The 23,500-nt window shown below is 40.7% G+C and overlaps 3 protein-coding genes across 4 annotated transcripts; 2 read left to right on the plus strand and 1 right to left on the minus strand.

Annotated features, from left to right (window-relative positions):
* Nucleotides 1-769: 769 nt before the first annotated feature.
* Nucleotides 770-9,389, plus strand: LOC122870679 (mucin-5AC-like; the record flags this gene model as incomplete). Its single annotated transcript, XM_044185042.1, has 12 exons — nucleotides 770-1,018; nucleotides 1,290-1,975; nucleotides 2,059-2,515; nucleotides 3,867-3,997; nucleotides 4,274-4,410; nucleotides 5,255-5,619; nucleotides 5,823-5,887; nucleotides 6,053-6,237; nucleotides 6,694-6,929; nucleotides 7,988-8,052; nucleotides 8,143-8,282; nucleotides 8,379-9,389. Coding segments are annotated over 12 exons (2,802 nt in total), but the record flags the coding sequence as incomplete, so codon positions are not given.
* Nucleotides 9,390-11,179: 1,790 nt separating this feature from the next.
* Nucleotides 11,180-16,644, plus strand: LOC122870551 (claudin domain-containing protein 1-like). Its single transcript, XM_044184817.1, has 4 exons — nucleotides 11,180-11,974; nucleotides 13,417-13,524; nucleotides 13,781-13,918; nucleotides 14,303-16,644. Exons 1-4 carry the CDS (start codon nucleotides 11,683-11,685, stop codon nucleotides 14,521-14,523), a joined length of 759 nt encoding a protein of 252 aa, XP_044040752.1. The 5' UTR covers nucleotides 11,180-11,682; the 3' UTR covers nucleotides 14,524-16,644.
* On the minus strand, nucleotides 16,625-22,733 carry LOC122870550 (N-acyl-aromatic-L-amino acid amidohydrolase (carboxylate-forming) B-like). Of its 2 annotated transcripts, none has more exons than XM_044184816.1 (7): nucleotides 22,643-22,733; nucleotides 21,709-21,965; nucleotides 21,426-21,621; nucleotides 21,180-21,273; nucleotides 20,976-21,083; nucleotides 20,737-20,849; nucleotides 16,625-16,937 (listed from the first exon to the last, which is right to left on the minus strand). In XM_044184816.1, exons 2-7 carry the CDS (start codon nucleotides 21,963-21,965, stop codon nucleotides 16,695-16,697), a joined length of 1,011 nt encoding a protein of 336 aa, XP_044040751.1. In that variant the 5' UTR covers nucleotides 22,643-22,733; the 3' UTR covers nucleotides 16,625-16,694. The 2 variants fall into 2 exon arrangements, with proteins under 2 accessions (XP_044040751.1, XP_044040749.1); XM_044184814.1 differs by lacking the exon at nucleotides 22,643-22,733 and adding an exon at nucleotides 22,277-22,622.
* Nucleotides 22,734-23,500: the final 767 nt, after the last annotated feature.

Here is a 23,500-nt window from a genome sequence, read left to right on the forward strand (position 1 = left end):
TCAACGACACCTGCTCCAACAACGACAACTACAGCAACAAAAACACCTGTTCCAAAGACCACGACCGTGGCAACAACAACACCTGCTACAACAACAACGACTGCTGCAACAACTACACCTGCTCCAACAACGAGAACTGCAGTAACAACAACACCTGCTCCAACAACAACGACTGCTGCAACAACGACACCTGCTCAGACAACGACAACGACAGCAACAACAACACCTGCTCCAACAACCACGACTGCGGCAACAACAACACCTGGTCCAATAACAACAGCAGCAACAACATCTACACCTGCTCCAACAACAACAACTGCAGCAACAACTACACCTTCTCCGACAACAACGACAGCAGCTACAACTACACCTGCTTCAACAACAACAACTTCATCAACAACAACACCTGCTCCGACAACAACGACAGCAGCAACAACTACACCTGCTCCAACAACGACAACTACAGCAACAACAACACCTGCTCCAACAACAACGACTGCTGCATCAACGACACCTGCTCCAACAACGACAACTACAGCAACAACAACACCTGTTCCAAAGACCACGACCGTGGCAACAACAACACCTGCTACAACAACAACGACTGCTGCAACAACTACACCTGCTCCAACAACGAGAACTGCAGTAACAACAACACCTGCTCCAACAACAACGACTGCTGCAACAACGACACCTGCTCAGACAACGACAACGACAGCAACAACAACACCTGCTCCAACAACCACGACACTGCAACAACAACACACCTGGTCCAACAACAACAGCAGCAACAACATCTACACCTGGTCCAACAACAACAACTGCAGCAACAACTACACCTTCTCCGACAACATCGACAGCAGCTACAACTACACCTGCTTCAACAACAACAACTTCATCAACAACAACACCTGCTCCGACAACAACGACAGCAGCAACAACTACACCTGCTCCAACAACGACAACTACAGCAACAACAACACCTGCTCCAACAACAACGACTGCTGCAACAACGACAGCAGCAACAACAACTTTTCTGCTATCTGCTCTGACAACGACAACGACAGCAACAACTACACCTGCTCCAACAACGACAACTGCTGCAACAACAACACCTGCTCCAACAACAACGACTGCTGCAACAACGACACCTGCTCCAACAACGAACTACAGCAACAACAACAACACCTGCTCCAACAACAACAAGTGTGTCAACAACAACTACACCTGCTCCAACAACGACAACTACAGCAACAACAACACCTGCTCCAACAACCACTAGTGCGCAGACAACAACAAAATCAGCAACAACTACTCCTGCTCCGACAACGACAGCAGCAACAACAACACCTGCTCCTACAACGAGAGCAACAACAACTACACCTGCTCCAACAACAACGACTGCTGCAACAACGACACCTGCTCCAACAACGAGAACTACAGCAACAACAACACCTGCTCCAACAACAACAAGTGTGGCAACAACAACTACACCTACTCCAACAACAACAACTACAGGAACAACACCTGCTCCAACAACAACTAGTGCGCCGACAACAACAAGTGCAGCAACAACTACTTCTGCTCTGACAACGACAACGACAGCAACAACAACTACACCTGCTCCAACAACGACAACTGCTGCAACAACAACACCTGCTCCAACAACAACGACTGCTGCAACAACGACACCTGCTCCAACAACGAGAACTACAGCAACAACAACACCTGCTCCAACAACAACAGCAGCAACAACAACTACACCTGCTCCAACAACAACAACTACAGCAACAACTACACCTGTTCCAACAACGACAAATGCAGCAACGACAACTATAGCCACAATGACACCTGCTCCAACAACAACGACTACAGCAACCACTACACCTGCTCCGACAACAACAACAGCAGCAACAACTACTTCTGCTCTGACAAGGACAACGACAGCAACAACAACTACACCTGCTCCAACAACGACAACTGCTGCAACAACAACACCTGCTCCAACAACAACGACTGCTGCATCAACGACACCTGCTCCAACAACGACAACTACAGCAACAACAACACCTGTTCCAACAACCAAGACCGTGGCAACAACAACACCTGCTACAACAACAACGACTGCTGCAACAACTACACCTGCTCCAACAGCGAGAACTGCAGTAACAACAACACCTGCTCCAACAACAACGACTGCTGCAACAACGACACCTGCTCAGACAACGACAACGACAGCAACAACAACACCTGCTCCAACAACCACGACTGCGGCAACAACACCTGGTCCAACAACAACAGCAGCAACAACATCTACACCTGCTCCAACAACAACAACTGCAGCAACAACTACACCTTCTCCGACAACATCGACAGCAGCTACAACTACACCTGCTTCAACAACAACAACTTCATCAACAACAACACCTGCTCCGACAACAACGACAGCAGCAACAACTACACCTGCTCCAACAACGACAACTACAGCAACAACAACACCTGCTCCAACAACAACGACTGCTGCAACAACGACAGCAGCAACAACTACTTCTGCTCTGACAACGACAACGACAGCAACAACTACACCTGCTCCAACAACGACAACTGCTGCAACAACAACACCTGCTCCAACAACAACGACTGCTGCAACAACGACACCTGCTCCAACAACGAGAACTACAGCAACAACAACACCTGCTCCAACAACAACAAGTGTGTCAACAACAACTACACCTGCTCCAACAACGACAACTACAGCAACAACAACACCTGCTCCAACAACAACGACTGCAGCAACAACGACACCTGCTCCAACAACGAGAACTACAGCAACAACAACACCTGCTCCAACAACAACAAGTGTGGCAACAACAACTACACCTACTCCAACAACAACAACTACAGCAACAACACCTGCTCCAACAACAACTAGTGCGCCGACAACAACAAGTGCAGCAACAACTACTTCTGCTCTGACAACGACAACGACAGCAACAACAACTACACCTGCTCCAACAACGACAACTGCTGCAACAACAACACCTGCTCCAACAACAACGACTGCTGCAACAACGACACCTGCTCCAACAACGAGAACTACAGCAACAACAACACCTGCTCCAACAACCACGACTGCTGCAACAACAACACCTGCTCCAACAACAACGACTGCTGCAACAACGACACCTGCTCCAACAACGAGAACTACAGCAACAACAACACCTGCTCCAACAACAACAAGTGTGGCAACAACAACTACACCTACTCCAACAACAACAACTACAGCAACAACACCTGCTCCAACAACAACTAGTGCGCAACAACTAACACCTGACAACAACAAGTGCAGCAACAACTACTTCTGCTCTGACAACGACAACGACAGCAACAACAACTACACCTGCTCCAACAACGACAACTGCTGCAACAACAACACCTGCTCCGACAACAACGACTGCTGCGACAACGACACCTGCTCCAACAACGAGAACTACAGCAACAACAACACCTGCTCCAACAACCACGACTGCGGCAACAACAACACCTGCTCCAACAACAACAGCAGCAACAACAACTACACCTGCTCCAACAACTACAACTACAGCAACAACTACACCTGTTCCAACAACGACAAATGCAGCAACGACAACTATAGCCACAATGACACCTGCTCCAACAACAACGACTACAGCAACCACTACACCTGCTCCGACAACAACAACAGCAGCAACAACTACTTCTGCTCTGACAAGGACAACGACAGCAACAACAACTACACCTGCTCCAACAACGACAACTGCTGCAACAACAACACCTGCTACAACAACAACGACTGCTGCAACAACTACACCTGCTCCAACAGCGAGAACTGCAGTAACAACAACACCTGCTCCAACAACAACGACTGCTGCAACAACGACACCTGCTCAGACAACGACAACGACAGCAACAACAACACCTGCTCCAACAACCACGACTGCGGCAACAACAACACCTGGTCCAACAACAACAGCAGCAACAACATCTACACCTGCTCCAACAACAACAACTGCAGCAACAACTACACCTTCTCCGACAACAACGACAGCAGCTACAACTACACCTGCTTCAACAACAACAACTTCATCAACAACAACACCTGCTCCGACAACAACGACAGCAGCAACAACTACACCTGCTCCAACAACGACAACTACAGCAACAACACCTGCTCCAACAACAACGACTGCTGCATCAACAACACCTGCTCAAACAACGACAACTGCAACAACAGCGACAACTATAGCAACAACGACACCTGTTCCAACAACTACAACTACAGCAACAACAACACCTGCTCCAAGAACTACACCTGCTCAGACAACGACAACGACAGCAACAACAACACCTGCTCCAACAACCACGACTGCGGCAACAACAACACCTGGTCCAACAACAACAGCAGCAACAACATCTACACCTGCTCCAACAACAACAACTGCAGCAACAACTACACCTTCTCCGACAACAACGACAGCAGCTACAACTACACCTGCTTCAACAACAACAACTTCATCAACAACAACACCTGCTCTGACAACAACAACAGCAGCAACAACAACTGAAGCAACAACTACACCTTCTCCGACAACAACAACAGCAGCAACAACAACTACTTCTGCTCCAACAACAACAACTACAGCAACAACTACACCTACTCCAACAACAAGTATGTCAACAACGACAACTACAGCAACAAGTACACCTGCTCCAACAACAACAAGTGCAGCAACAACTACTTCTGCACTGACAACAACAACTGTGGCAACAATATCACCTGCTCCAACAACTACAACTACAGCAACAACAACACCTGTTCCAATAACCACGACTGTGGCAACAACAACACCTGGTCCAACAACAACAGTAGCAACAACAACTACACCTGCTCCAACAACAACAACAACTACAGCAACAACTACACCTACTCCAACAACAACGACAGCAGCAACTACACCTGCTCCAACAACAACAACTACAGCAACAACAACACCTGCTCCGACAACAACGACAGCAACAACAACTACACCTGCTCCAACAACTACAACTACAGCAACAACAACACCTGCTCCAAGAACTACACCTGCTCCGACAACGACAGCAGCAACAACTACACCTGCTCAAACAACGACAACAACACCTGCTCAAACAACAACAACTGCAACAACAACGACAACTATAGCAACAACGACACCTGCTCCAACAACAACTACAGCAGCAACCACTACACCTGCTCCAACAACAGCATCAACAACTACACCTGTTCCAACAACAACAACTACAGCAACAACTACACTTGCACCGACAACAACGACAGCAGCAACAACTACACCTGCTCCGACAACGACAGCAGCAAAAACTACACCTGCTCAAACAACGACAACTGCGGCAACAACGACACCTGCTCCAACAACAACGACAGCAGCAACAACTACTTCTGCTCTGACAACGACAACTGCAGTTGCTCCTGCACCTTTGTATGCTATCTCAATAAACTTGCAAGCAGAACCTTTTTCAGCTGACCTTCTTGACACCACCAACATTCGATTCAAAAATCTTAAAAAACGAGTTGAAGACACGGTGAGTAATTCTTTAAACTGAACCCATATTTCATTGACCATGTCGGTTTTGTGCATGAATGATTGGACAGAAAATTTTAGCTGAAGGAGAAATCTGACAAGCTAAAAAGTAATATCAGTTAAATGTGCCTTTGTTCATTTCCTTTGGAGACAATTGTGCTTGAAATCTACTCAAGGTCTTTCAATGTTGCTTTCTTTTTGCAGTGCAATATCATATACAAACGAAAATTTGGTGATCAGTTTGACCGGTGCATTTTGAAACAGTTCAGGTAAAAATATTTTTCTAACAGTGGTTTACTGATTTTGCTTTACATGGAGGATTCTGGTCTTAAATTGGTATTTTCTAATGTTGATAGTGTCATGTGTGGAAATCACCCATGAAAACCAGCAGAATCGTCTCATATTATTGGTTGACATTTGGTTTTATGACACAGGCCTATTCCACCTCCATCTCGAGTGGATGGAACTCAAGTAGATCTGGATCTTTTGTTTACTCGGACAACTCCCACTGCAAATCTCCCACTGAATAGCGTTGTTGCTCAAACCTTAGTAGAAGCTGTGAATAATTCTACCAATAACTTCAGTGTGAGCATAAATCCCAACACAGTCCAAATACTAGGTAAGTAAACACAACAGAATGTTTCACTCTTATCAGTATGTAAAACATCTGAAATAACATGTGCTACTCATGCTCTGTTTTGAAATAATTATGTTGCTACACAAGAAATGGAAGTATAGACAAGATTCATAAAGACAACATTAACAGTGTTCAATGTTGTACATTTCAGTCCAAATGTTCAACAGTGTGGCAGGATGAGCCATACCTTGTATTCAGTCAGAATTCTAGTTACATAAATAATTTGTTATTAACTGTAAGATTTTTGACATTAGCAACTTCAGAACTAGACAAGATGCTAAAAAGTCTCCAAATCCAATTCTTTCTATACCTTTTATGATAGCCATTAAAAGTCAGCGAAACTGGCACCAAATTCAGTTTTTCTTCAAACAAGGATAAAGGAATCCTTTTGGCTTGGGCACAAAAACTTATTTATTCTTTTCAAACATTTTTTTACAGCAGGTCCAGTTCCAGATGCATCTACAACTGCTGCACCTACAACTGCTGCACCTGCAACTGCTGCACCTGCAACTGCTGCACCTACAACTGCTGCACCTACAACTGCCGCACCTACAACTGTAGCATTCATAACAACAAGGGTGACTTTCAGATCTCTTCAAAGCACTTTTATAAGTGACTTGCTGAATCCATCATCTGCAGCTTTTAGAAATCGAGCTTCAGTGATAAAGACACAGGTAAGTCTCACCCTAAGAATAACATCTGCTGGTACATCTACTGAATTATTTTATCAGAGAGCTCAAGCCCCTACTTAAAGAACTGAAATGTTATGGTGACACTTACAGTATACAGCCAATACTCTATTTATTATTTACTTCTGTGTTTTATAGGCTTCGCAAAATATTAGTGTTAACACCATTTTTCCCAAACTTTTGTTTTCCAGTAATTAACCAGTATTCACAAAAATACTATAATATATTTTCTTTTTCTCCAAAGAGCGCAATTGTTAATGTTGTTCCCCATAGTCTTGTTTACAGTAAGTACTTTATTGGTACTTGATTCATTCAACAAAATTACACTGTAAATTGTGTACAGGCTGTATTATAAAGTGTTTCCAATGTTATCATTAATAACAAGTTTCATAAAGTATAATAAAAATATACAACAACAATTTAAATGTACTTACAAGGGCTGCTGCTCATCTTGTTACAATGAGGTGTTAAGGCATGCTAAACTTCAATACTTATACTGTATATGATAAAACATGTAGTATCAAGAATTCAAACACATCGTGCAAAGGTTTGGTGTGATGGATGGTCCTGGCAAATTCCCTAAGTAGAGATTTCCCCACCAGGAAAAGGAACAAATACCATTTGAAAAACTGTGTACACTGCCCAGAAACTTAATGTTACTGTAAAAAGTGAATAACTCATCTTCTTTTAAACCCTGTACTGGTGCCCATCATTATTTTTTCCTCCTGTCTGTCTGTCTCCTGGCCACAATTTGTTTCTGCACTACACAAAGTACAGAAAACACAAGAAAAATAAAAACAGGAAATTAGGAAACACTGATCTTCACGCTTGCTAGACAGTCTACATACTATATATAAAAAGTTCACTTATTCAGATTTACAGAAGGAATTGATGCCAGAGACATCAAGGGGAAAATATCAAGACAAATAAAACTACACCTCCAGCTTGCTGTACAACTTATATCATATACACACAGTTCAGTGTTCTAAGGCAAACACAGAAGTAAAAAGTGTTTAAATACAATTTGTTTTCTTTTTCTGCAGCTTGAACCTATTTTCCAAAGGGCATTCCCTTCCTCATTCAAGTCCTTGGACGTGGTGTCATTCAGGTAATTTCTTAAGACTTATCGTATTTCAATTTAAGAGTAGTGGCCTAAATGAGATATCTCAAACAATATCTTTTGTTTCTCCTTCTGCAGAAAAGGATCAGTCATCAACGAAATGAACCTTCGCTTTGCAAGCACAAACGTTCCTAATATCACACCTATTTTGATCAGTGCAGCTTCAAACGTCACTGGCTTCGACATTGACAGCAGCTCCATCAACGTGAATGGCTTATGTAAGCAATATTGTGTGCTACTTCATCAAAAGTTTCAAAAAGTTGAACAACTGTTTATTAAACTAATGTTTTCTTTTCTTTTCTCCTCATTTACAGCTTCAAGTGGAGTAAGCCACAAAATCAGTCTCCTCACTGCATCCTGCCTGGTACTGTTGTCATGGCTACTGTCAAGCCAACAATAGCATCAAGTGCTGATTTCCATTTGAATTGCTATCAGAACATGACTGCCATCACTGGTATGAAAAAGGACTTGGGATCCCGGCCGGGCAGCATGACACAGCCAACTTTAAGCACCTGGTCCATTTAATCATCACTAGAATAATAAGCCAAACAATATAACAGCACTTTGTATTAAGCCCTGGGATGTCAGAAAATAATTGCACTATTTTACTATTAATGTAAAATGTATAAATGCATCTTGCTTCTCTGAGCACTGTGCTACAGCAATATTTAACTTAGTGTCAATTTCTAATGCTGTCTTCTTTAGTCTTGTTCACCAAACAAGACTCTTACTATTGTCTGAATGCAGTTTATATTTAAACATGCAGATTGAGAAATCTGAATGCTAGATTTCAAACTGGACTGTTTGTAAAGTTAGTCTTCATCAAGATGGGTCAAGATAGGCCTAAGCAAATATTATTTACTTATTTAAACATTTCTGTAGTTTCCAAATGCATGTAAAATTCATGTTTAGGTTTCACTTGCTAACATAGCAGCTTCACAGCTCCACAGAGAGCATATTAGAAAGGGAACAAGTGTTAAATTAAATGAAGGAACACATGCAGCTCATAGTGGGCTGCGCACCTCAACCTTGAACCAATGCAAAATTTTATCAAAGGTCATGGTATACATTATATATATGTCAAAACAATGCACTGTCCATTTTCTTATTTATACAAAGTGTATTTATGTAATTATGCATAGCTGTATTCTGTGAGACTTCTTGTAGTTTGTACAATGTCTGTCAGAAACTTTACAATGATCAGAATACAAAATCTTTTTATATTTAATCTTTAAACTGTCTCTTGTGTGATGTTGTGTATGTTTAATGTCAGAATTAAATCTCTGATGATGTTTACAGACAATAAAACCCTGCCTATAATTCAATTTCGCAATAGCCTTTGTTGTGTCAGTAAATCAGGTTTGTTCAGAACGAGAGAACTGGCAGTGGTGCATAGTTCACATTGGCTATGAGATTGGTATTTATTCAGATACTGCCAGACAATCTGAGAGATGTGTTGTTCTTAAATCACCTCAAACTCAGAGTAACCTCAAAACCAGCATCAACCACTGTCAGAGTTCATTTACATATGTTGTGTTTATATATTAGGACATCATCATTGTATTTATTTTAGGACATTTTTTCATTTGTTGTCAGTAAGTTATAATTAGAGAAAGATAATAAAATAACAATAACACTTTCTGGAGTGTTATTTACCTTAAAACATGACACAAAATGTGATAAACAATTTAATTAAACAATTTAACGTCCATCTTACGGCTTCAGGCTGCTCATCAGAAATGCTGCTGGCCACTTGAGAATGCTGATGCACAAACAGTATGTCAGTGTTTTTTACATTTGGAAGACTGTGCCTCTAATACCTGCTTCCTTTTTTCTAATTTTTTAAACCCTCCTTCACTTTTTGACATTTTCTTGTCCATCCTACTTGTTGGCCATTTCAGTGCTTCAGATTTCCACCGGCCTAGCCAGTTAATTTCCATGGTCACAACCCCCTCGAAATTACTTTTTCAAGGCTGTGAAGGGAAGCTAATGTTAGCTAGCTGGTTAGGTTTTATATGAACAAGATGTAGATAGCTGCAAATTAATGTAACGTTACTGCTAACGTTATTTTTCATAGTCTGCCTTGTATTTTTGGTTCTTCTGTAAGGATTGCGTTAGAAGTTTGAGTAGGCTTAGTAAACCCATACTTCAGTAACCCTGACATATCCAGCTAGCTAGCCAGCGACGAGTACTGCTTGCTGGTTACTGCTGAGGTAAAATTTTAACTCAACACAGAAAGAATAATAGAATGTTGAACTAAAAGGCTCAAAAGAATCGTGATGTTTGTGAAACTGTAACGTTACTTTGGAGAAGGCTCGTAGAAGGTCTATAGGGATAAAACTTAGTGGCCACAGGGGGCCACCTACATCGAGTATTTGGTGGCCACAGAGTAACTTTTTCTGGCCACGGGCCATCGGGAAATGGTTAGTGTCGAACCCTGGTGGATGGGATGTACTGGGAGACCTTGGCTACTGCCCTGCTCCTTTAGTGTATTGAACTGAACATGGTTATGTTTTATTGCTTATGAATTAAATGTTTTATTTGTGAGATGAAGAATGTGACTTTTTTTTTTTTCAAAACTTACATAGTCTTGCTTTCTGCAGTCCAGGCAAGGTCATGAGAACAACGGCCTGGTTGTCCTCTGTTGCCCTAAATTCAGTGTAAGTTACATGTTTGACCAAGGTCTGGGATGAATAATGAAATAATAGTTTATTGTTGTTCGATTAGATGATCCACCGAAAATTACTTGGCAACAATTCTGATTGCCCTTAGCCTAGGTAATTTTTCACGGAATGTTTTGGGTTTAGAACTGTTGTTGGGACAAAACAAGCATTTTGAAAAAGTCCCCACGGCTGTGGGATCTTGTGATGAGCATAATTAGCCTACTTTTTCCATTTTAGTCCATATACCAAACAATTAATCGATAATGAAAACGATCGCTTAACTTTAAAAATGTGTTTGAACACTTTGTCAAGATTTTATTTTGATATTGGTGCTGTGTTGTTCATCTTGCTCCCCAAACCCCCTTGAGTTTCACGGCTCTCTCAGTACCGTCGATGGAATAAAGAGTCCTGGCTGAGAAAAGGTTATTTTTATATCTGCATATCAGCGGAACCGGAAGTGGAAAATGCATGGATTAGTGTGTTTACAACTCATAATCCTGAGTGCACCCGGCATCACCCTGCTGCTTTACAGACCCGTGTAATTTGAATTTGCAGACTGGTGCTACCTAGGACATAACGAATCTTATAATACAGGCCTGTTTTACTTTCTTAGTGAGGACTACGGATTGTTATTGCGGACTAGCTGTGTGATATCTGCCGCAGCCATGAACACACCATCTGTGGAAGTGGGACAAGGGAACAGATGGCGCATCCAAGCCGGCCTGCAGGGCTGCTGACGCTTACTGTTAAAACAGCACTGAAGAGGAGTATCAATCATTAAAATAAAAGGCTGTCACTGGCTGTTGCACAGTAGGGCTATATTTTGCAGACTAACGATGCCAGAGTTGGATAAGAGTGTTTGACAGGAAGCAACGTAGATTGACCAAATTGATGCGCGACGACTGGATCACTGGCATCAACTTAATCCCTTTTGACGTGTCTTGCTCGGTGAACAATGGTTGACAACCGCTACGCTACAGCTCTGGTCATCGCCTGTGTGTTGAGCATACTGGCCACCGTGTATCTATCGGTGGCCATAGGGACGCAGCACTGGTACCAGTACAGCAGCCCCACCGTGCGCGGGGAGGCCAACGTGTCAGAGCTGCGCTCCCTGTATGAGGAGTTCATGGACGGGGAGTTTGATGAGAAAACCTACAGCGACACCCTGTTCCGCCTTAACGGGACTGTGGGCCTCTGGTGGCGGTGTGTGCTCGTTCCTGCCAACGCTCACTGGTACAAAGAGCCAGGTATGTGTATATAACTGACCTAACCTGCCCAGTGACACTGTACAATGTCACGCCCACATACAGGTGAGTCATTAGTTTTTGTCTCAGAAGTTTCAAACTATAGAGCTGCTGAACAATGAACTATGATGCCACTAGGTGTGGCCCATTCCCCAACAGGTAGGAGCTTTAAGGCGCGAAATTTTCACCCTTGGATTATGGATGGTATTCTCCCCACTTTGTGCTTGTCATGTATTATCATTACATTGTGGTCACAGAGCTAAGCTTAGTTTTCTGAAAAATAAACATATATCTATCTTTGAAAAACCCATAAGATTTTTTTTTCTGTGTGTCAAGTAATTAACACACAGAAAACCTTGGGCAAGGTAGTATTATTCCATCATAGGAGTACTGTAAGGCTGCAACCAACAGTTACTGTCATTATTATTATTAGGTCTGACAATTATTTTCTTTAATGGGCAATTTATGTGTATAAAATGTCAGAAAATAGTGAAAATGCCCATCGTAACATATTCAAATTGCTTTTTTTTGTCTGATCAACAATCAAAAACCCCAAAATGTTGAGTTTACTGTCATAGAAAACTGGAAAACTAGCAAATGTTCACATTTGAGAAACTGGTACCAATAAATTTTTGGCATTTTTGCTTCACAGTTGCCAATTAATTTTCTCTCAGTCGAATAATCAATTGATCAATTAATAATTTCATCTCTTGAGAACTGGTTGGTTTCTGGGTTCCTGGAAATAATGAACCTGCCATGTAGTTGGGATCAATAGGGGTCCAACATCAAATTTTTGCCTTGGGGCCCCCTAAAAGAGTTTATTCCAGCCATGCTCATGATCTATATAGTTAGTAGATGATGCCCAAACAATACACTAAATATTTTTTCTACTATACTTATTGCTGTGTGAAATAAGGCATCTGTCTTCATTTTTAGGATGTTAAAATTTTAAACTATCAGCACAAATAACAAAAACTGCCACTTGGAGGGACTGTGTTCCCTCTACGCATGGGGCTATTGCAGTGAAATAAAAATCAATAATGATGTTAGCCCAAAAAAAGCAACAACAACATGGAAATGATCTGTTATCAGATACTGGTAAATATAATCCAATATCAATATATTAATTGGTCATTCCTCATCTTGTTCTCTGAAAAATAGTGAATACAGGGGAGTTTCTTCTTAGCCACACAAAGTATTCATTAAATCATTTACATTTTCATTGTAAAACCATTTGTGTATTTTGAAAAATATATCCAAACATATTAGGTCAGTATTGTATTAGGAAAGTTGACTTTATTTATCTGTTGCAGTACGTCCACGAAAAGCTAGAAAATACACACGAGAATCTAAAGAAAAGTTTATTCATTATGTATACGTGATTGGCAGTAAATTGTCTAATACATGTTCAGACACTGGTTCTTTAAGTAAATAACCTCTTTCAGATGCCAAGATGGTGCTGGAGTGTCGAAGCTTCACTCTACCTCAGCAGTTCACTCCCAAGTATAAAGAACCAGGAAACCACAACAGTGGAGAGGACATACTGCGCACCTGTAAGTCCAGTTACAACAAGTTTACCCTTATTTAAATGTTATAAGTTGTACGAAGGTGTAAGAAAATTTGCGCCAGATTCAGCCTCTTCTCTGCATAGTGCATTAATTATGACCAATATGTGATGTTGAATAATACATTGCCCCCAATCAGGGCTGCGTCTTCTGTCATGCATAAGAAGGTGAGTAAAAGAAGACCACAGTAACTGTGATGCGCATGGACTCATACCTTTCTGTGTCTGTGTGCATGTATGTGTAGACCTGTGGAAGTGCCAGTTTCTGCTGCCACTGGTGTCTCTGGGATTGGTGGTGTTGGCAGGCCTGACTGGGTTCTGTGCCTGCCTCTGCCGAAGCCTCACCCCAACTCTTGGCATAGGAGTACTTCACCTGCTGGCTGGTAAGACCTGTTCAGCTGCACAGAACCACTTACTGATAACTGGCAGGTTTCACCCAAAGAGTCACAAAAGTGGTTAAAAAGGAGAGTGAATATTGGGACTTACATCTATGAGGTGGCCAGAAATACAACTCCAAATTAATGCCAATGTTGTTTGCTGGATGTGTAAATAAGCAACTGTTTGCTAACATCGCCATATGAACTTTATAAGATGATAATATGTGTGTTTACAGATTGTTGCGCTGCCCCACACTATGATGAGTGTTTTATATGTTTGACATATCAATAAGTGTATGAATATAAAATTTCAAGCACAGAAATTTGTACCCCAACACACCTGAAAACTCTCAAGATGTTTCCTTACACCCCCTCTTCTGTGCCCTACAGGTCTCTGCACCTTAGCTACAGTGTGCTGTTACCTGGCGGGGATGGACCTGCTCCACAGGGTATCGATGCTGCCTGATAAGGTGGATGGCTCTCTGGGCTGGTCCCTCTACTTGGCCCTCATTTCCTCGCCACTCCACATGATGGCCGCGGCGCTGCTGGTGTGGGCGGCACGTAGCCACAGTCAGAACTACTACCGCATGACCGCCTACCGGGTGGCATAGACTGAGATTCAGCTCTGGATCTCTGCCCTGTTTCAAGTCATACCCCACTCTGACACCAAGATGCATTTTATAATGATCTCAGAAGAATGGGATGTGGGTTAATCTGTGCGTTTTGCCCTCTGATGGATTAAAGTGCATGTACTCTAAAGTAATGACCCTATCTGCTGCATTAAAAGATTTGTTTTTTATCTCTCTAGGGGTTATGGAATTGGTTTGAAAAAGGTCAACCAGAAAGATGTGTATAGCACAACATATGTTTGGTTCAAAGTAACTTAACACCAAGCTAAAAAGCTGTGTCCCAGTTTCATATTACACATGAATTATTTCCAGGTTATGAATATGTAGTGAGACGACATTGGAATAGAACAATTGTGGTACTCTCCAAGTTAATTGCTGACATTTAGGAATGCAGCAAGATCGCTTCAAGGAGAGTTTGATAGGGCAAGAAACATTAGCAGTCAACATGATCAGACAGGATTTAAACAAGTCCCCAGGTTACTCAAACTTACTTGGAAGAGAAAATTGGGTCAACCGATTAAATTATTACTCAAACAGGTTCAACAGAAGCATAACTATACACACATCACATTTTTAAACATTTTGATCTGACTGGAACTGTAATAAACAGAAAATGTTAAAGTATACTAAAAAATGTTAGAATGTGTGCTAAATTTGCTTGATTCCTGAGTATGTTGTTGATTATTGTTAACTGGCTGAAAACAAAAAGGCAGTGTGTTTGAAATTCGCAAATTGATTGATGTCCACCGGCATGCATCTTGCATAATTTCCTGCATACTATTGAGATTATTATATACAGTAGTACATAATATATATTATATTAAGTATGTGGTATGGAATTGGGACACCCCTTTTGTTTCAGTGACGTCTTCTAGTTTACATTTTCAAGTCTATCGCACCTGAGATCACACCCAGAATTACTTTGGTCTGTTGACATTTCCCCTTTGTTGCACTCATAAAAACACCTGACAATACAGTTCAGGTGAACTGAACACACCCTGAGTATGTTTCCATGGCACTGCAGCAAGACAAAAACCTTGTATGCAACCATAATATTTATTTTGACAGAGGATTGCTATTGTGTAATCAGTCTTTTACTTCTGCTGCTTCAAAACATAGTCTGTGAATGTGGGCGGCAAGTACAGTGAGCGAGACAACAACTTATTACTTTATTTATGTTTCTGTTTGATTTCTGTCCCTTTTTTTTAAACTAAAGTGACATTTATTTATTCATGGCCATTATTAAGGTCAGTCTGTGTTTGTTTATAATTTCTTTACCCAATGCATTGTTTTCTTTGCTATTTTCAAGCATATTTTTAACGTTTTGAAAAGATCATTTTTTTCAACATAGTAGTGGTTTTTTTCACCATTTCTTGTTTGGTTTCGTTGCCCTTACATGCTCATATAAATTGGTTTCCACATGCTTTTGTGAATTCAGTTGTGTTTGTTTATATGTATTTAATTTATATGTGTTCCTTTATATGTGTTTTTATTGATTTATCACCATTTCAATTCAACAGGATTTAAGGGAAATAGTGTTTCCCTGTTAGGCATTATGAATGTAATTTAAAGGCCATATTGTGATAAAGTACAGTATTCCTTTGCACTTAAATTATTGTTGAACATATTCTGAATATTGCTGTAGTGGTCAGTAGTGAATTTCTATTTTTTGATCATGTAAACGTCCCAAAAAATATACTTTTAGAAAAAAACGTACCCTAAAAGCCATGCAATGTTTCCAGAAATATATAAATTACCACCAGTCAGACAGTTTCATAAAACAAAAGAATGTCTGAATTGAAGCACTGTGTGTTGTCTGATAGGTCTCATGATAAATCAGTTGTATTTTGCATATTCAGCCATTTAATTCAAGAAACTGTTCTATCCCTGCATCCAGTGTAGCATAAATATAACAGCAAATGTCACTGTATGACTGTGCTTTTGTGAATCTACAGTGAATGTGTTGTTCATTCTCCAGTTGTGCGCTAAAACAGTTAATAATTGTAGCCCACACTTAAATATTGTCAGTGTATGAGAGCGTGCAAGTGCGTGTTCCAAGCAACTGCTGTCATTTCAATAAAAGTAACATTTTAGTAAAGTTTATTTCATCGTCACATCAGTCTCATCATGTCAGGTGTTTTAAAAGGCCATCCTCACTCTTCTTCTGATGCAAATCCCTGTTCGTTAGCTTGTTGCTCCTGCTCTGTCTGTACCCGGATTGCAGGAATCACCACACGCCTTTTTCTTGCCAGGGAGAGAGCGATGCCCTTCTCGTAATAAGCACACTCATTGATGAAGAAAGGATAAAGAGGTTCATTGCCTTCATACCTCAGTGTTTCACCTGAGAAAGTCTGGAACAGTGGGTCTTCAGGGTGGAGCAGGCAGAAGTCTCGGTCCTGTGGGGAAGGACAGCGGATTAGGTTGATTGCTAATGAGCAACACCTGTGAGATTTAGGCAATCTTCACTTATGTGAGGTTAAAGCAGCTGGGCAGCAAAGAGTAGGTTGAAAGAGGCTGTATACTGTAGTTGTTGAAAAAAGCAACAACTGCTAAATGATTAAAAGAATAATTTTAAAAGTTGGACATTTTAGTAAACTAGAGGCCAGCAGATGCAGGGCTGTAGCCAGGACTTAAAAAATACTGAGGTCATGAGCCTAAGCATTCCCCATCCCAAGAAAATTAGATGACAAAAGGTAAAAATCTGTTGTGGTTTTACTGTGAATTACGGGCTACTGTGTTTCATGACTACAAGTTTTACTCTTCTTTTTTGGAAATAATGGTCTATAAATATGTTGAACTGAATTTGTACCATTCACTTTTGAGTAGAAGAACCACAATTTTGGTAATTTCATTTATTTAGTAGTTCAACTTTGTGATTTAAAAAAAATCACCACTTGTGTGGCAGTTTCAACGGAATCTACTAATTTACAATTCCTGCTATTCATGCCAGTCACGAACATAGTCACAGACAAAGTATTATCAGGCACTATTATCAAATACTTTAAACTCAACTCACCTGTTTCTATTCCTGTTTAGTAATGATTTTATCACTATGCTCTAGAAATCAAAGTATGAAGACAGGTGCATATATGTTACTTTATTACAAATGTTACAAAATACAAGAATAGAAATTTACAGTATGAAATGAAAACAATGTAATTATGTGATGTGGTGATCACACTGCAGGTAATAAATGTAACCAGTACCCTGCACTTTCAATAATACATTGCACCATCATTTGGACAGTTGAACTTTAGATAATAGAAAAAATGGGTAAGACTTAACTTTATGGGTCAGTAATTTCCACATAATTCCTACAAAGAATTGTCATTTGGCTCCAAGCATTGGGAAAGATTTTAGGGATAAATTTTGATCTGCACTCAAAACTAATCTATCTGATTTTATTCATAATGAACATTAACAGGGTGCCCCAGCGATTTAGTATTGCACTTCCATAAAGCCTGAAAAAAATGTTTTGAAAATATGATCAGGGTTTCCTGTTTGATGTACAAGTAACCGGCCATTTTAAATCCATGTTAGTAATGCCTGGATGTCCCTCATGGTTGTGTGTACTGATTAAAGATCATGACCGCAGGGAAATTGTTGTGATACTTCAAATCTCACTGACTCACATGATTGCTGCAACAAACCTACAACCCTAAAAATGACTGCAGATCTCAATCACCACTTGTGTGGATGAAACTACATTGTGAAATTCACAATGCCTGCTATTCATGTCAGTCACGAACATAGTCACGGACAAAGTATTATCAGGCACTATTATCAAATACTCAACCCACCTGTTTCTATTCCTGTTTTCTACTGATTTTATCACTGTTACAAATTCCTAGCAACAACAAGACTAGTTATGTTAGCAATTAATTGAAATGAATATATTGGAAGTGTAGCAGTTGAACACTATTTTATCTGTAATTAATACCAAATTACATATTTCTCTCTATAACCCTTCCAAGGAAATTATTCAGAAAATATAGACATATCAAATAAAGTGTTACTATAAAAAAAAAGATTTGATGAGTCATCCAGTGGAGTTCCCGGTTAAAGAAGATTTACTGGACGCCTTCATCTAACAATGTGAATTATCAGCTGTTAATTATAGTTTTAATGGTATGAAAACCATGTTGTGGACAGTTGGTTTCATGATTGCTCTTTGCCATTTTACAGAAAGAGGCCCCACCCTGTGCTGTGAACACAAAGCTGTAAAAGGAAATGCAGAAGAGCAGAACGCAGATGGAAGAAATCAGGTCTCCAGGTCCACTTTGTGGCTATGAAAGAGTTATTACTCCTTTATAATAGGATGGTGAAAGATGCAAGAACATGTCATTTCTCTGCACTTATTTCTGCCCATCAGCACAAGCCCAGATTTCTGTTTAAGACTGTGGATCAGTTAGTTAACCCTGACTGATGCTGATTGTGAAAAGTTTCTTTTGCACTTTGCTGGAAAGGTGGAGTTAATATCATCTGATATCACCCCCAATCCTGCCTTTTTAGATGTGGATCACCCGCTCAGGGATTCTTTGAGCAATTCTTCTGCTGTTACTCTGCCTGAACTCGCAGACATCATGTCCCAACTAGGTTTTTATTGGAAGTTACGGATGGTATTGCGCCCCTTTTGCTAATTATTTTTAACAACTTGCTGTATATATGATTCTTGAAAAACTTGTATCTAAGCAGCTTCTTGCTGCTGTGGAAAACAATAATACCTTTGAAAAGTCAGCACCACAGCACTGAGACAGCCCTTCTCAAAGTCACTAATGACCTTTTTTTAATGAATGCAGATGCAGGCATGTGTTCAATTCTTGTGCTGCTGGACTTAAGTGCTGCCTTTGACAATATTGATCATGGCATTCTTTTAGATAGACTGAGGCACTGGGTGGGCATATCTGGCACTGCACTAGACTGGTTCTCATCTTATCTGTCCAACAGGAAATTCTGTGTCAGCATTAAAAACTTAATGTCATCCTTTTCCCATATCAAGTACAGTGTGCCTCAAGGTTCATACATGCTTCCCTTGGGTAATGTCATCTGCAGACATGGTATTTCTTTTCATTGTTATGCAGATGACACACAGTTGTACCTCCCTGTTAAGCCCACTGATCATAGTATGCTGAGTTCTCTGCAGGACTGCCTGTTTGACATAAAAAACTGGTTGTCGATACATTTTCTTCAGCTCAACTCAAATAAAACTGAAATCCTTGTTATTGGCCCTCAGTACATCACTAAACAAATACTGCCATCTACTGGTAACCTGTCACAACATATCAAGCCTGTTGCAAGAAATCTGCATGTCCTGTTTGATAGCAATATATGTTTTGAGCAACATATCACTAAGCTTGTCCAATTATGTTTTTATCACCTCAGAAACATTGCAAAAATCCAATCTATTTTAAATCTTAGTGATGCAGAAACTGTTGTACATGCTCTTATCTCCTCACGCCTCGATTATTGTAACAGCCTGTTCACTTGTCTTAATCAAAAAACTTTGACACGACTGCAGACTCTACAAAACTCAGCTGCTAGGCTGCTAACCAGGACCAAGAGGTACGATCACATCACACCTGTTTTAGCCTCTTTACATTGGCTCCCTGTTTGTTTTAGGATTGATTTTAAGATCTTGTTGATTACTTTTAAGGCTCTTCATGGCCTGGCCCCAGACTATATTTTAGAAGTTGTAATCCTTTATGAACCTTCACATAGTTTGAGATCTTCGGGCAAGGGTCTTCTGTCTGTTCCTGAGTCCAGGAACAGACTAAGGTGGACAGAGCTTTTGCCATCAGGGCCCCGAGGCTCTGGAACAACTTGCCCGAAGAAATTAGGTTGTCTGAGTCAGTGTCTTTGTTTAAGTCTCTTCTCAAAACACGTTTTTATCGGAAAGCATATCCTGATTTTACCTGAACTGGCTGTTTATTTTATTGCTTTTGTGTATTTTATTTCTATATTTCATCATTCATTGTGTATTTTATTTCTCTTGTTGTGAAGCACTTTGTACTTTGTTTTGATAAGTGCTCTATAAATAGTAAATATAAATATATAATATAAAGTATAATAAAAAGTTGTATTATTATTATTATTATTATTATTATTATTATTATTATTATTATGTGGTATTCTGCAATGAAAATGGGCAACTTCTTTCATTAAAGCTTGGAGCCACAAATATGTTTCAGACTGTACCTGGAGTTGAGGATGAATGGCTGCTGTGATGTTGCGAGTCTTGCTGTCTCTCGGGTAGTCGATGTGTTTAATCATGGTGAACACATCCACAAATCCTCCTTCAAAAATAGTGCCTGAAAATAAAAGCAGAACAAGCAAAACAGAGCTTAAAACAAGACCAAAAAGGGGCATACAAGATGCACAAAGTCTGCAAGACTTGACATTTTGGATTTGTGTAGCAAATCAAAAATTAATTGCACCTGAGTTGAAGAAACGGACCCAATCGAGCATGTGCTGCACTCCAACTTTCATTGCTGTATAGATGTTTGACCTCACCACACCGTGAGGTTGGGGGCCAATCTCTATGGCTGCAGAAAATTGATTTTAAATGACAAATATTAAATATTATCCAGCATTCAAATGCTTTTGATAAACTGGTGTTATAGTAAAAATTAAAAACTTACCAAAGCCATGTTTTCCCACTGAATCAAGGGAATATGATTCCTTATTGGAGACATCAAAATGGATGTACCTCATTGGTGTATCTGGCATCTGACTCTGAAAATGACATGTCAGACTTAACTTTCTATTTATAGCATTACCAATCTCAATTTTTTGTTCCATTTAAGTGTACCCGATTCTGGAAAGTTTCTCAAAACATGTAGAGTGAATTGATTTTACTTGAGTGTGTAGGAACTGTTTATGCTTGCCTGCAGGTGTCTGAATATGTGCAGGCAGATCCAATCGCAGTCTGAGTACGCGATGAGGCACAGGCCCATGTTGGCGGTGGTGTTGTGGAGGTCGCATACAAGATCCACCGCCTCAGGACTTCCTTTGGGACCCAGCACGGCATTCAGTTCTCGGGATCTAATCATCTCGTAGGGGGCCTTGTCTGATATGGGACCACTGGGAGACAGAGAAACAATGTGATCACAAACTCATCGTCATCAGAACTGCTACCATGAACATCATCACCTCTCAACGCCGCCTTACTTGAGGGTGGCATGGGTGAAGCAGCGGTTCAGGTCGGTGTCGACATATCTGCGGCACTGCTGCATGGCCCGTGGGTTCGACAGCACCATTTGCACTGACACAGGCTCTTCTTCCTTCTCCTCCTTCTCCACCACTTTCTTCTCCACCTTCAGCAGCTCTTTCACCAAGTACACCCCAGATAACTCGTTGCCATGTGTACCACCACACACAGCGACCCGGGACAACCTTGGCAAACGCACCACCTCATCTACCTCCATCTGACAGAGCAGGAAGAGATACAGTGGAAAAAGTGTAACAATTTGAAGGTGTATGTAACAAAAATGTTACTGTATATCATGCATCCAGTTTTGAGCAGCACATGCACAAATTAGGTTGCATTTTCTCGGTTCATACACTATTCGTATGTCTTTGTATTCAGTATGCATCAATGTCAAATTACACATGTATTTTTGATTTCCCTCTTATTTCACCCAGTGGGAGATAGCAGTTACTCCAGTGGTGATGTCACTGAGTACACTGTAGACAACACGGCAACACTAAGCACAGATATTGATTTGTGAAACCTTACCTCGCTTTTCTGGCTTGCGGAAAACTGTAAAGGGGCAGTTCCGGCTTTAAACCCTAGAAATGTACCGCACTCTAAAGCAGCACTGAGATTACAAGTCTGTTTAAAGTCTCTTAACTGAGGAGGAAAGCTTGAGGTAAAACAGACTGAACTGTCAGCTCCACATTCACAAACAAGAGATGAAATGAATGACGAGGTATCATACTGTACATCTTAACCACTCTACCCTGGCCGTTACCTTTCTCTTCCCTCTCCCTCTGCCGTTTACCCTCTTCCACCCTCTCCCAGGCTTTCATGCAATTTCACTGATTCAGCATTCCCATCCCTCCCTCTGTACAGGCTGTAGCCGCCTGTTATGCAAACTCTCACCGTCTCTCTACCACCTCTTGTCCACTGCACTGCACTGTACTACACTGTATCGTAGGCAGGGTGTGTCCTGAGTGTGATGTGGTGCATCGATTGCTTCCTTTGCTCCCACCAGCTGTGAGATCCGCCGAACCCTAAGCCCCTCCCCAACTTTCCCCAACTCCCTGTTTCTCTCTGCCCCATGTATAGGATGGTAGGTTCCAGTCTGCCTTTCAAAAAATTGGCTCAAAATAAATCTGCTGGCATGACACAGCAGGAGAGGCGCCTGTGGTGTGTACAGTGAAAGAAACAGCTCTACTTCCAGGGAAAATAACAAGAGAATCAGCTGGTGATTTAAAGAGAAGATAAATTTAAACCTAAACTGTAATACAAGTAGATTGACTGCTCAAGAAAAAGTTAGCAGGTTACATCGTGTGTTAATACCCATTTTTCAGAATGGCAACTATGTTCTCTTTCTTTGAAATACCTAATTTCTGTATTTAGTATGTTTTATTTATATTTATTGAAAGTCCACATCTTTTTAAATTTTTATACTCTGTTGTAGAATTGTTTGCTGCTGTGTACTATAGCCTGACCACTACTGGATTTTAAAGACCAATACCAACATCAATATGTATGTAAGCCGATATTCTTTTTTTTTTACTCTCTGAAATATACAAATATTTTTGATAAAGATGCCCTAAATTTGGTTTTTAAGGACTTGTGACCAAGATATGTACTTAAGACATTTGACAGTTTAACCAAAGTCTACAGCCATGCTAGCAGCTCTGTGTTGCTATACTTAGGCACAGCTGCGCTTTGAGCTAAAATGCTATAATGTTTACCATGTTCACCATCATAGTTTAGTGTGTTAGCATGCTA

The sequence above is a fragment of the Siniperca chuatsi genome, linkage group LG22, assembly GCF_020085105.1.
Source record: "Siniperca chuatsi isolate FFG_IHB_CAS linkage group LG22, ASM2008510v1, whole genome shotgun sequence".
Classification (NCBI taxonomy): Eukaryota; Metazoa; Chordata; class Actinopteri; order Centrarchiformes; family Sinipercidae; genus Siniperca; species Siniperca chuatsi.

Bases quoted from the DNA above. Each gene is read 5' to 3' on its own strand.
- LOC122870551 (XM_044184817.1), top strand. From the start codon at position 11,683: ATGGTTGACAACCGCTACGCTACAGCTCTGGTCATCGCCTGTGTGTTG. The intron at 11,975-13,416 runs GTATGTGTATAT...AACCTCTTTCAG, and splicing joins TCACTGGTACAAAGAGCCAG to ATGCCAAGATGGTGCTGGAG. The intron at 13,525-13,780 runs GTAAGTCCAGTT...ATGTATGTGTAG, and splicing joins AGAGGACATACTGCGCACCT to ACCTGTGGAAGTGCCAGTTT.
- LOC122870550 (XM_044184816.1), bottom strand. From the start codon at position 21,965: ATGGAGGTAGATGAGGTGGTGCGTTTGCCAAGGTTGTCCCGGGTCGCT. The intron at 21,084-21,179 runs GTAAGTTTTTAA...AATTTTCTGCAG, and splicing joins AGTGGGAAAACATGGCTTTG to CCATAGAGATTGGCCCCCAA. The intron at 16,938-20,736 runs GTACAGTCTGAA...CCTTCCCCACAG, and splicing joins CCATTCATCCTCAACTCCAG to GACCGAGACTTCTGCCTGCT.